This window comes from Cnephaeus nilssonii (genome assembly GCF_951640355.1).
Source record: "Cnephaeus nilssonii genome assembly, chromosome: 5".
Classification (NCBI taxonomy): domain Eukaryota; kingdom Metazoa; phylum Chordata; class Mammalia; order Chiroptera; family Vespertilionidae; genus Cnephaeus; species Cnephaeus nilssonii.
The window spans coordinates 87,519,156-87,533,477 of NC_137076.1; the positions used below are offsets into that span (position 1 = coordinate 87,519,156).

General features: G+C 47.2%; 1 protein-coding gene across 1 annotated transcript in view; it reads left to right on the plus strand.

Annotated features, from left to right (window-relative positions):
• Positions 1-243: 243 nt before the first annotated feature.
• Positions 244-14,322, plus strand: part of ABLIM3 (actin binding LIM protein family member 3) — a gene marked incomplete at its 5' end in the record, with an annotated part of 102,377 nt that continues 88,298 nt past the window's right edge. Inside the window, 2 exon segments of the mRNA XM_079773257.1 lie at positions 244-255; positions 257-284. Coding sequence (XP_079629383.1) covers positions 244-255; positions 257-284 — 40 coding nt within the window.

Below are 14,322 nucleotides of genomic sequence, written 5' to 3' on the forward strand. Positions count from 1 at the left end.
CGGGGCACCAAGACCCGGGCACCCGTGTCCTGCCCGCCTCCTCTTCCTCCCTGCTCTCACCTGCGCCTCTTAGTCCACTCGCCTTCAAGGCCAGTGGTTACAGCCCAGACTGAGAGGGGACGGCAGAGGGAGAGAGAGCACCTGAGGATACAGAGCTGGCACTGGACTGCCTTTTCACCCCCAGGTGATGAGTGAGGTCGGAAGATCGGAAGATTTTAAAAGCAACCAGGGCCTCCGTATTGAATGAAAGACCCAGTGCAAAGGCATCACCATGAACTCGAGCAGTAAGTGGGTCCTCCTCTCCTTTGCCATGGGAACAGGGTGGGGGCGGGAGGTGCAGGAGCCTGCGCCAGGGCTGCCTGGAAGGAGGAAGGAATCCTGGCATCTGGGTGGACACAGGGCCCCCAGACTCCTTCGTGGTCCTTTCTGTGCTCTCCCGCAGAGAAACGGGGGTCTGGTTTTTCGTGATCATTTTGCCAATGTTTTATGGGCAGGCAGCGCCACTTGCCTCTGCAAGGAAGGCTGCCTGTCTCCTTCTAGCAGTGCCTGGGAAGGCCTCCGAAGCCATTGTCTGACTGTGGGGGCTCTGAGGAGACCTCTCTCCACACAGCTGGAAAGCCACGGCGAGCTCGGCTGGTCCTGGAGCTGGGAGGAGCAGGGAGGCTGGCCCTCGGTGGGTGGGTCTGGGGATTGTAAAAGATCCCTCTCCTGAGTGCCTGCAGCCCCATGGGCCGGAGCTGCTTTCTCCACAGAGCTGTCGGCTGCTGAGCCATGCCCAGAAGGAGAGAAAGAGACAAGCCCTTTGGCCAAGGCCTCTATCATGCCAGAGGCAACAACTGCTTTGCAGAGCCAGGACCAGACATTTTGCTACTAGGCTGGGCCCCAGTTGTTGAGAAATGCAGCCAGAAATACAAAGAGGCCCAGTCCATTTCTTATCACTGTAGTCCCTTAGACCGTGGGGCACCCGCTGTGGCACCACCCTGAAGGGGAGGGCTGGGTCAAGTCCCCCTCCTGCTCCCTCATCAGCTGAGCTTGCTGGGTCATTGCAGCAGCAGGTGGGGTTATTGAACCGGGGGACCCCTAGGAGCATTCGCTTCCTTGGGTCTCTGACTTGCCCATCAGTCTCCTTTCTGGATCCCAGATTGTCTGTAAAAGGAGAGGGGTTGAATTAGAGACCCTTCAAATATAAGAATCTACAAGTTTCTTCTAAAAAAAAAAAGCTAGAGCTGAGCAGCAATACCAGGAAAATCAGAACCTTCTTAGACTGTGTCCAGATCAAACCCACTGTTCCCTCACCTTCCCTCCATTTCCAGGCTGTTGGCAAGGAGGAACGGAAAAGAGCGAAAACCACTGTGATGGAAATGAAATATTTCTTTACTATGTATTTGTATGACTTCTCTCTGCTGCCTCCCATTGTGTGTTACATGGCTGCGCGAAGCAAGCGAGCGAGGCTGGACTCGCTTTGCCTCTTTCAGCCAAAGAATGTGCCTCTTGGTTTTGCCAGCCTGGAACGGTGCTTTGGCTTCACACCGGGCTCAGGGAAAGGGCAAAATTCTGTAGACCCGATCACTTAGTGGGCCACATGTCTGCATCTGGTGCTTTCAGGCAAATAAAGATGTGAACAGCCTGTCACTTCTCACTGTCTCTAGCAAAAACTGGATTTATCGGCGTCCTTTCTCACTAAATGACAGAACAGAAAGAGGGCTCACCTTTTTTTCAAGGAGCTAAGAAATAAGGTAAAATAAGCTACTGGACCCCCCCCCCCTTTTCTCTCTCTGGAATTGTAAGGAATTCTTGTCCTGTTAGCAACACTGGGTATTCTTGAAGGAATGAAACAGAGATTTTACTTTAAAAAAAAAAAGAAAAAAAGAAATAATGACCAATAGAGTTGAAACTGCAGAAGATGAGGACTGACAAAAATGTCATTCTAGACACTTTTTCTAAGTCAGGAGATTAGTGGAAAATAGACAGAGTAGAGTGATTAGGGCAGCCTAGAGGTCTCTGAAGTCCCCATAAGAGGAAGTGCTCCCTGGGCAGCACTGGAGAGGGACTGGCTCAGGGCTCAGGGGCTGGGCTCCATCATCACTGAGGCTCCTCCCAGCGCTGAGCCTGCAGGTGGAGAGAGCAGAAATCAGACCTCTCTGGAGTGAAGGTGTGGCAGGGTCCTAAGGACACAGAACAGGGTGTTGACAGGACATCTCTGGGGCGACCTGATCTAAGCAAAAATGCTCTCCCCTTTGTGATGTGACTTTCTTAACTTAATCCTCATGCCTGAAATTAAGCCTAAGAGCATCTCAGCTTTTCTTTCACTTCCGTTTCCTGGGTCCTCACTCTCCCCCAGCCACCGTGCTAAGCATTTCACCTGCATGAGCACCCCAAACTCTCACACCCAACCTGTGGGATTGCATTGTTACTCCCATCTCATAGGTGAAATCTTCTAAAGGTTTACAATATCTTCTTCAAGTCATGGAATTAATAGTTGGATTATGAAGGGTTCTTGGATGCATGGTAGTTTGACAGTGCATACCGTTCCTAATCCATGGTTCAAGGTCACCACTGAAGTGGGAGCAAAGCATGAGCTTATTATTGAGTCCTCATCACTTCCTCTGGGGAGAGGAGGGGCTTCAGCCTTGGGACAGTGTGTAAGGGCTGACAGAGCGTGGTCCCTGGAATCGGGTGGTCCTGGGTTCCAGTTCTCCTTTTCCATTTATTAGCTGTGGTCCACAGCAGGGTGGTCCCATCCACAAAACGGGAATGGCAGGCCCTCCCTCGGTGTGGAATGGAGATACACGTCAATGTGTTGTGTAAAATTCAGAATGTGGGGCCTTGGGCATGGCCGGCATCATGTCAGCGATGGTGGTCAGCCTGTCGTCGTCACTGCAGTGGCTGTTTTGGCAGTTGCCACTGTTGGCTTTATGACATTAGCAAGCATTATGACAATATGATCACTCAACCTCTCGGACGTTATACCGTCATCATAAATTGACAGGAGCCCCAGAAGTGTGATTTTCAGGATTACACTGGATTATGAGAAAAATGCTTTGCAAACATATGTATATTGTTTTTATCAATAAGAAACACATGCCTTAGATGGCAAAAACGGGGGAGTGGTCACTCAGCGACACCTCAGTGTGCATTCTTGTTTCATTTTTGTGCACTTTCCTTTCTTCTGAAATCCAGCTGAGCTTCAAGACAGGAATTTGAGAGAAAGGGGTAATTTTGGAGATGATGGAGTAGGTGGTGGTTCAGACCTGCAGAATGTAACAGGTGGGGTTTGGCCCTCAGAGCCACTAGGGACGGAAAGGAGAGCTCTCTGCAGGGAGAAGACACCAAAGGCATGAGCAGGACACGCAGGGCTCAGGAACCCTGGGCTAACACTGAGACAGCACACTCGAAGAGCTTCAGCGGAAGGAAAGGGAAAACAGCAATTGCCTCTACCTTGGCCTCTGTTGGGTCTACCGCCAGCCTTTCCTTGCCCTAGCCTGTGCCCAACTTAATTCCAAGGATCCGTCATTTGTCTCCTGACCTACTGAGGCAGCCCACTAACTGGTTTCCCGTCATCCACTCCAGCCCCTTCCATTCTCCCCATCCACCCTCTACATCACACTCTGCTTAAAATTCGGATCCTGCCCTGGCTGGTGTGGCTCAGTTGGTTGGAGCTTCATCCTGTGCACCAGGAGGTCTCAGGTTAGATTCCTGGTCAGGGCACATAACTAGGTTTTGGGTTCGGGGCGCGAACTGGAAGCAACCAATCAATGTGTCTCTCTCACATTGATGTTTCTCTCTCTCTCCCTCCTCCATCTCTAAAATTATTTTTTTACAAATGCTCAATGCTCATTGCTCTTAAGATGTGAGAGGAAACCCCTCAGTGAGACCTGCAGGTCCCAAGTGGCCTGGCCCAGCCTTGCTCACAGCCTGTCTCATCCACACTGCACCATTCTCCATGTTCCCATCCCATATACCTCCTTCCGTTCCCTCTAACACCTGCTCCTCTGTCTATTCCCCCCTCACCCCAGCTGGTCTCTTCACCTTCCTGAGCTGCAGAAGCCCTCCCAGCTCCCCAGCCCAGCTAGCATCCCCCTGATGTGCACTCTCCATGCACCTTGGTCCTGTTCCTTCAGAGCCTCCAGTCTGTCATCACACACTCATCCAGGTCATTTTCCTGAACCACACAGCAAGGAGGGAGCTGACCCAAGATCCCTTGCTCTCACAAAACCCTAGAGCCATGTGGGCACCACCATCTGAAGTGCATATTCTTAGGCAACAAAGTTTTTGGTTATCCCCTGTCAGTGTCTCTCATTCCCATGTCGGCCCAGGATTTCCAAAGCCTCTAGGTCCAAAGCGAGGGGTGACGGTTGACCCCAGAATACCTGAGGCCCTGAGCACCAGAGTCATTTCTGTGTCCCATAAAATGCTGTGTTCTTCACTTGGGTCGGAACTCCCAGAGCTCCTCAAAGCTATGGCTTTCTTTGGTACAAAACCCAGCGCTGGCTCATCCTTGAGGTTGAAGCATCATACACACCATGTACAAGGTTATCTAGAGCCATCATCACCTTCCTCCTGCCCTCAGACCTCTTCCTGGGTCTCTATCATGGACTGGCATGTCAACAAGTTTTGTTGAAGAGGGTATTGAGCGGGCATACAACCCCCACAAAGATGTCATGGGATAAGCAACACCTGGGGTGGTAAGAACCTGAGCTCTGAATTATAGATTCCCGAGTTCAAATGCAAGACCTTTGGTGTACTCCCTCTGTGATCTTGGGCAGGATAGATCTTATCTCTGAGCCTGAATTTTATTGTATGTAAAATGTGAGCAGTAATGCCAATGTACAGGGTTGTTGTGAGGATTAAGTGAAATAACATGAGAAACTCGTTGGCACTGAGTCTCAGGGAAGGACCTGAACCCGAAATTGAGTTGGCTGCTGAGTAGAGCAAAATTCTGCAGTGATGATACCATCAGAGCCAACCCCCCTCTGGTTGAAAATTAGCCTGTTTTGCTGGGGGTATTGTAGCCACCACCAGGTTCTGTCCATAGGGAAGCCATAGCTTTCAGGAAGATTATTAACCTGCTGTTGTATATGGCATGGGTTGAAAAGGGCAATGCAGGAAGTTAGGATCCTAGGTGAGAGAAAATTACACTAGTTCAGAAACAGTCTGAGGGCCAGGATTTTGATGGCTGTAAGAATAGAAATAAGGGGAAAGATCCTTTAGAAAATAAAGCCTATGTGGCCTAACACCCGATTGAGTTAATAGGATGAAGGAGAAGAGGAGTCTATCTGTTAGGGTCCTGGCAGGGAACAGATGGGCAAGTTGAAGGGAGCTAAATAGAAGGCGTCTTTGCAAGTGTGCAAGAAGGGTGTAGAGAAATAAACGAGGAGAAGCAAGGATGGTCCAGTACCAGGAGGATAGTAACAGCAGCTCATTACCACTCATATCACAACTGTCCCCAGGCCTGATGGGCAAAAAATAACAAATAAAGGAACCCAGAGACCCAGCAAGCTATAGGGTAAGGACTGCCTGGCAGGAGCTGTGGCCCCTGGCTCCCAAAAGGCAGCCAGTCCATGCATGGCAACCCCACGGATCTCCTACAGTGATAATCCAACCAAGAGACAGAGAGCAAGGAAGGCAGTTGAAGGGCACATCATGGTCAGCCTCCCACGGTACATTGCAGGGTAGAGAAGGGAGCAGAGTGGATCTGGAGAGGCAGGGAGTTCAGAACTAAAGATATGCAGCACAAGGAGCATGATGACCTTCCTCTGCTGATGTCGTTGACCATGTCAGGAACTCTAAGAATTCCTTGAGAAAATGTGCTTTTATAAATACAAGCACATAGGATGCCCTCTAAAAAAAAGTCTATATTTGCAAAACAGATAAAATACAGATGGTTGTATACTTTATAAGGACAGAGATTTAAAAAACACAACAACAGTGCTTCCCAATGCAACCATAGTTGACAAATGATTACTTGAGGCTAAGGGGGGTGAGAGGAATAATGTAAGGAACAATTGAAAAACCATATAACAATATGATGACTATAACACATCTCTGCAAATCACAATGTGATTTTAAGAGTAGTTGTATTGCATAAAGGAAGTGATATCAATTCTGAACTCCAGCTTTCCTATCTGGCAAAAGCTTTATCTTGCTGAGATAACATCTGCCGTGGTGAATGGTCAACAACTGGCTGATACCCAACATTAGCCAGATACCATTGTAAAAGAATAGAAAACAACCAGAAGTATGTAAGCACCTTTGCCAATTAAATTGTTCTCCTGTAGCTCTTAAGGGCGCAGAATGGAACTAAATAGCTGGATTCAAATTCCAGTTCTGCCCTTTACTTGCTGTGTGACCTTGGGCAAGTCACTTACCTCCTGTGTACCTCAGCTCTTCATCTCTAATGATAATCACAGGGAATATAATTAATAGTGCCTCTCTCATAGAGTTGTTGTAAAGAATAAATAAGTTAATAGTTGTGAATTGCTTAAAACAGTGCCTGGCATGTAACAAGTGTCTATAAAACAAAACAGTGTATATTGATTTGCTAGAGCTGCCATAACAAAGTACTGCAAACTGGGAGGCTTAAAAAACAGAAATGTATTACCTCACAGTTCTGGAAGCTAAAAGTCCAAAAGCAAGGTTTCAGCAGGGTTGGTTCCCTCTGAGGGCCATGAGGAAAATTCTGTTCCAGGCCTCTCTTCTTGGTCTACGGGAGATGCAGTTGACCCCAGGGTGCCAGAGGCCCTGAGCACCAAAGTCGATTCTGTGTCCCATAAATGCAGTGCTCCTCACATGGTCGGAACACCCAGAGCTCCTGAAAGGCATGGCTTTCCTAGGCACAAAACCCAGGGCTGGCTCATCCTTGAGGTTGAAACATCATGCATACCATGTACAATGGGCCAAGATCCATCCTCTCTCGTTTCATCAGCTTCCTCCTGTCCTCAGGCCCTTTCTTTGGTCTTGTCCCTTTCTCTCTTCACATTATTTTCCCATTATGTGTGTTTCTGTGTCCATATTCCCCTTTTGATAAGGATACCAGTGGTATTGGGACTTTGTTTTAACTTGCTTACCTCTATAAAGACCCTATTTCCAAATAAGGTCACATTTGGGGGTTCTATGGATTAGGACTCCAAAATATAAATTTAGGGTACACAATTCTAGCCATAACATAGTATTTGTTAAGTAAATGACCCCCCAGGAGAAGATGTTGTTGTGGATTGGTTTCCTCCGAATATCAGCTATTCCCCAGGGCTAGTGATAGTTTATTGTTAAAACACATGTCAGAAAGGAGGTTATCTGCCTACTTTTGATGTTTAAACCCTAATCTCACCACCTCTGGGAACCTGAAGGGAAGAGTTCACATGTAGGAGGTCCCCAGTGGCTTGGTAGTCCCCAGTTGGTCTGTCTTCAGAAAACACACACTCCCCACCTGACCCTCCGTTCAGATCATTATGCACAACTGTCACATCTCCTAGTGTAACGGAATGAACAGTCAAGGTACTGGTTTTCAATCTGCCAAGTTTCTGGGAATGTCCAATATGGGGAATAAGAATTGGTTTACTCATTTGTTCACTCAACAAATATTTACTGGCCAACCTCTGCACTGGGCCTGATGCTGGGCACACAGCAGTAAACATAACAGACATGGCCTTTGCCTTCACAGATCAAACAGGGCCAGCTGGTGACCAGCATGATAGGACATGTTGTAATTACCCTACACCAGGTTTTCAATGAATTTGAACCATCTACCAACACTGGGAAATTGGGAAATCAAAATTAGGATTTATAGCTTCTCTGAAAGAAACAACTAGAAGGTCTTGCATCCCTGGCTCCATTTTCCGGTGTGACAACAGTCAGTCAGTCAGATTGCTGTTTTCAGTGGAGCGGGTATTGGTCTCCAGTGTGCCACCATTGCCACCACCTCCTGTTAACTTGCACAAGAGCAGCTGAATGTTTTTATGTTTCCTTGCTGCTGTAAGCATTTGAATTGTTAAGCCCCGTCTAGTAGAGATCCATGTAACATCAAACACAGAGAAGTGTATCTTCACACAGAGATGTGGAAATTGCAGCGTATCTGTTAATTATTATGAAAGAAAGTCCTGTCTGGAGTTAGCAATTGATTAACACTGCCATGCTATTAAGGTCCTCTTGAAGTGAGCAAAACCCTACTGCATGTCCTTATTTCCCTAGCTGAGCTATTCCCAAGAGGGAGATATCATATCCTGTTGGATACAGTTGGGCAAACAACGTCCCGCCCCATCTCCCAGAGGTCAGTTTTGTTTCCAGGGGAACCTAGTAGTAGGGGTTGAGGCACAGACCGAAGGAAGGAAATTCTGGATAATTGGTTCCAGCTCTGGGCACCTTTTCCAGCCCAAAGGAAGGTGCCCTGGGAGGCTGAACTGTTCCAGAGGCTGTTCTGGCATAGAGGACATGCCTGGTGCAGTTGAGGACATCAAGTCAACAGCTGGAGCTCCATAACAGTAAGGGCAGTTTATACACCCACCCAGCTAAGGAGTGGTTACTGAAAAGCCACATACTGACCCCCATATGGCTACTCAAAACCTCTCCTCTGTCAAATTGGCGTTCTCCTGCTTGAGAAAGAAAGGTGAGAAAGTAGATAATGCCAACCTCATTTCTTCAGTTAGGGCCGATTTTCTTCAGGGTAGCAAATAATTCATAGAAGGCGGAGCACCATGCCTGGCATGTAGTAGGTGCTCAAAAGATAGTTGATGAATTAATTTATTCATGCAAAGCTTGCTCTCTTTTTCTTTACAACGAAGACTTCTCTAGCTCTAGACTCATTCTCCTGACTATCTGCTAAGTTGCCCACCTGGGTATTCCAATGTATTTCAGCCTAAATTTTAATAAACTTACATAAACCAACAGTTTAATAAACTTATTCTTTAAAGAGAATAAAGGAGGAAAACTGCTTCAACTTTTTGGTTCCAGTTGATTGCCAGAACCTCCATCCGCCCACTCAACCTAAATTAGTAATTAGAAAGTAGGCCTTGTGCATTCCCTTTTCTCTCACTCTCCCACGTTCAGTCTGTGTCCACATCTGGTCATTACACCTCTCCAAAATGACCTGAAGTCGTCCCCTCCTCAGCTGCCACAACTTCCCAGTGTTGTTGACAACAGGCACAGCCACTGGAGTGAGAGTTGGGTGGGGGAGGGGTGGGTGGATCTCAAGTTTGGCAGGAAGGAATGGAGCCATGTGGGCTGCTGGACAATGTGATTCCAGGCTGCATGGGCAGGAAGAGGTTGCAGCACTGCTCCGCAGAACCCTGATTAGGCTGTGTCTGAAGCATTGTGTTCAAGGGTGGACAGGGATCACGGGGAGCATGCCCAGGAAAGAGCAGCCAGAACAGTGGAAGGACTCGAACATGCCAGGGACAGGGCATTGAAGGGGCAGTAGGGAGATGCCAGAGCCAGCCCCTCACCTTGGTTTTGTGTTCGCCTCAGAGTATGGGTGGTCCCTTGACAATTTCACATGACGCTACTGGATTGACTCCTGGAACACAGAAGTCTCTAGCCTCTTTCCTAAGTGTGTCACCAAGCAGACAAGGGGTCCAGACAGGCTCCACTTTGCCGCCCTGTTGCTCCCAGTGCTGTGCTTGCTGCTATGTTCTCCGGCAACAGCCCCACCCCCTCTCCTGGCAGAATTCCACGCTCCACTGCCTGTATCATTTCCAAAGCTTCTTCCTCGCATCTGCTTAATTTTGTGCAAAGCACAGGTCTTTCTCCATGGGCTGTTATCTCTTGCCCTCACGGCACCATCAAGGCCAATGAAACAACTGCGTTGCAATAGTCGAATGGCACAATTGATCTATTTTAAGCACCTGAAGTACCCTCCACCAAGTGCCAGTCTTCCCACAGCAGGCTGCTCTCGGCGTGCAGGGGTGGGGCAGCTGGAGGTCTGTCCCTGCTTTGTGAAATCCGGGGAAACAGCCCAGAGATCTGGATCCTGCCTGTCCAAGGATGATATAAGGCAACCATAAAATTAGATATTTTCACAGTCAGCGTGTGCTGTTCTGGAAGGAGAATTGCCTATCATGCCAGGATTATATGGTACAGGAACCTCAAATGACCATAAATCCCTCTTTCAAAGGAGAGAGACAGAGCCTGGGCCCATGACATGTAGGGAGAAAGGACGGACGTGGGAGGGAGCATTTTTGGAACAAAGAGAAGCCCAACCCACATCTGAGATGCCTTAGCCTCAGATCAATTTTTTTCCTCCTCCTAATCAAGAGACATTCTTTTCCAACTATAGCCTATCTGAGTGTAAATGTTTTGCTTGTATTATTTTTTAATCCTTGCAACAATCCTACCTGGGTGTTGCCTGCATTCTGCATCTAAGGAAGGCCTCCATATTATGTTGGTTCACACCATCCTTCACAGAACTTGCCACAGTTGCTAACTGTTTTATCCAATAGCTTGTTTTCTTCATTTCTGTCTCTTATCCCCTTCTGACAATAAGCCACTTGATGGCTCTGTGACAGACCTGTCATTTTGTTCACTGCTGAGTCCTCCAAACGCATCCCAGTGCTTCACACAGAGTGATGATTGCTAATAACAGTTTACATTTGTTGAACATTTACTGTGTACCTGGCACAGAGCTAAGCTTTTTGCAGACATAAACTCACTTGACCCTCGCAAAGTCCTAGGAGGTAGACACTAATATCCTCATTTTTACAAAGGAGGAAACAGAGGCTCAGAGAAGAAGTCATTAATCCCAAATCTCACATTTAATAGGTAACAAAGCCTAATAAACATATAAATAGATGAACTTAAGGAGGAACATTATATTCCATTTTGCGTAAAAGGGAAATGAGCTTCAAATGCAAAGTCACCTGGCCACAGTCACACGAGCTGGGAAGTGGTGGGGGCAGGTGTTTGCAATCATGTCGATCCTACTCTGAGGCCTCCCTTCACCCCTTCCTTCTTCCTCCTTTTCACTGTCTCTCCCCATTTTACTGTGATGAAGGTCATGGGCTGCTTGCTCTTAGGGTCTCCTGTTGGATGTCCCAGCCCTGCTCTCCCATTCACTGGGGCAATGACACAAATCCCCGCGCTGTGTATGGTGGCGATGTGCCAGGCACTGTGAGATAAGAGATGCACAGGACAGGGAGCATGACCTCTGACTGCCTCCTTCCAGCATCACCGAGGGACAGAGGAAGCCATCATGGGTGTTGAGAGGGGAAAGTGAAGAGGAAGACAGGCCAAATGCCTTTGGAAAACCTGGGGGATAGTGCATGGAGAAGACCTTGAGGAATGAATAAACTTCTGTTAGGCGGAGCAGAAGGGCAGGAAGGGGCATTCCAGATGGGCTTATTCACTCTTCTCCCAGGCAAGCATTCCACAAAGCCTTGTTGCACAACGTCTGCATCCTGGGCTCTTGGGTGGGGTGGAGGGCGAAATAAACAGATACAGAGTGTTTGGGGACATGTCAGGAAGTCCAGCTTGTCTACTACACTCTGTAGCGTCTGAGTAGGTGGAAAGTGAGGAAATAAGGCTGGGGAGTTGGTGAGGATCAGATCTTTGAGAGTTTTAAATGCCAGGCTGGAGAGTATTTGTTACAGTCTGTGGCCAATGGGGAGCCATGGGAGGTTTTGAGCTCAGCAGTGACCCGACCAGAGCTGTGCATTATTTAGGACCATCTCCCCGGCAACACATACCTGCTGGATCAGAGAGCCCAGAGGCAGGGAAGGGCAGGCTAAGTGCAGTGGTGCCCGTGTGAGTGGGAGAGGGGAGGTGTGGGCTGCCAAAAGGATGGCAGTGGTTCCACAGCCCGCTGTGCACTCATGTCGGCATTGCCACCCTTATGCCCACAGGTGGACCTGTTATCTGATTCTGATTTCTGGGGCTGTGAGAACTGATACTTTGAAAACTAGGTTACTGACCAAATCGAGATGCCTCGATAGTGTATTAGATAAGCACAGGAGCTGTGGAGTCAGACTGCCTGGGTTCAAATTCCAGCTCAGCCACTTACTAGCTGTGCAGCCTCCAGAGACTCGCTTTACCCCCAAAGCTCCTGTTTCCTCTCAAGACGGGAATATTTGGGGAGCACTGAGTGAGGGGTTGGACACAAAATGCTTAGCACAGTGCTTGGCACATAGAAAACAATAATGTTTAATAGTGGTGAAATAATGAAATACATTTGTGCTGGGAAATTTACTTACAAAAAGAAAGAGAGTGATTTGGTCCATGGCCCCAAGTTTGCTGACCCCTATACTACATGACCTCCAAGATATCTTCCAATTTTGACATTCCAATGCAAAATGATGGCACAGAAATGCCTAATCCTTATTTAGTTCATCTTTGTAACTACAAGGGGAGTTTACCTCAAATATAATAGAGAAGATGCACTGGAAGTACAGACGCAGAAAGGACTGTCTAAAGCTGTCTCTTTTCTGTTTGCTGCCTTCATATTCGGTACACCCCGTAATTCACACTCTGGTGTTGTATGACTTTTCTCAAGTGGCCACCAAATGCCGGCTGCGCAGGCTGCCCTGGAATCTGTTCAGTAGCCAGCTCCTGGGCTGCCGAGAATGCCACTCAGGCCAGAGACTCGCCCCGCTGGGCAAATACAGACATTCCAGGCTAGTGCTTCAATGCCCAGAGCAAAGCCTCCTCCTGCTTTGCTCCCCATTCACATTTCCTACCTGAGGCCCACATTCCCTTGTAATGCAATACAGTGCTGTGTTGTCTGTCCAGTATGTTTTATCATCCCTCCTTCTGATTCTTTGCAAGAACTCCTCTCGATTCCTTGTATTACTAATGGGCTGTCCATTGTGATGTTCTGCACCTCCCCCAGGGTTGGCATATGACCTAGACTAGCCAACCAGAGTTTCCTATCTACCTTAGCCACAACGATTTGTTCATCAGTAGACACTAACCCAAGAGACGCCTGCCAGAGTGTTTCCTGAAATTGGATAAGAAGATACTGGCAAGGAGAAGTACTCATTCGACTGAGGTTGCTGAGCTGAGGAGATGAGGGTGGGGGATACTGGTGGCCATCCTTGTCTAGAAGAAGCTGTCTGAAAATAGAGAAAGTCAGCTCTCTGACCATGCAGTAAAGCCCCTGCATCCAGCCAGACTTGAGACCAGAGGCTACCCACCACCCCCACCCCAGACCTCCTGGTTGTAAGAACAACAACAAAAACCTTCCCTTTTTGCTTACACTGGTTTCAGTTGGATTCTAACTAAGGTACATTTTTTAGCTGTTCTTGCCATTGGCAATTACCTCCTACAACCACCCCCATCTATCAGAATCCTAGCCATCTTTAGGCTAAAAGACTCTTCCACTCCAGCTTTCTCAGATCCACCCCTGAAGTGATTGTATGCCCTCTTCTGAAGTCCCTGGCCCTTGTTTAAAACATTCTTATGCTTCCGCTCATTTGCTATAAGTCGACATGGTTTATTCATGTGCATTTCCTAGCACTCCTCTTGTAGAGTATAGTGTATTTGCTCCCCAACTGCAAGCCACAAACCACTGGGGAACCAGAGGATTATTGCTGAAGCTTATAAATCCATGTGTGCACCAAGCTTCAAATGCATAACATTCTGTCAAATGCATGGGTTTGGGAAAAATCAATATGGCAAGAAGCTGCCATAACTATTACTTAAATGCAATACCGATATAGAGAGGTTAACAAATATCCTCGACATTAAAAAGGAGTCTTCAAATGATCTGAATGTGGCCACATGGATGTTTACATATATAAAGTATTTGAGCGTTACCCTTAAGATTTGTGTACTTGACTCTATGCAAGTTATGCCATAATAAAAAGTAAAATCTAAAATAAAAATAAAGGAGTTCTCCTACTTGACAAGTCCATTCATCACTAATCAACACACAGAAATTAATTTTAGATAGAACATAGACCTAAATAAACTAAAGCTTCTAGAAGAAAATACAGGAGAATATCTCATGACCTTGAGAGAGGCAATGACTTCTTAGAACACTCAAAGCAGCAAAAATGGGCAAGAAGTTCTATCAGATACTTCACAAAAGAACATATGCAAATGTCAATAAGCACACAAAAAGTGCTCAATGTCATTAGTCATCAGGGAAATGCAAATCAAAACCACCTTTTTACACCCACCAAAATGGCTAAAATTCCTCATACATTGTGGTGGGAATGTAAAATGGTACAACAACTTTGGAAAACTGTGAGTTTCTTAACAACTCATCAATCACCTACCTAGGATCCAACAACTCTTCTAGGTATTTACCCTTGAGAGATGAAAACGTATATCTTGCAAAAAGATTTGTGCAAGAATGTTCCTGGCAGCTTAATTCATAACATCCCAAAGCTGGAAACA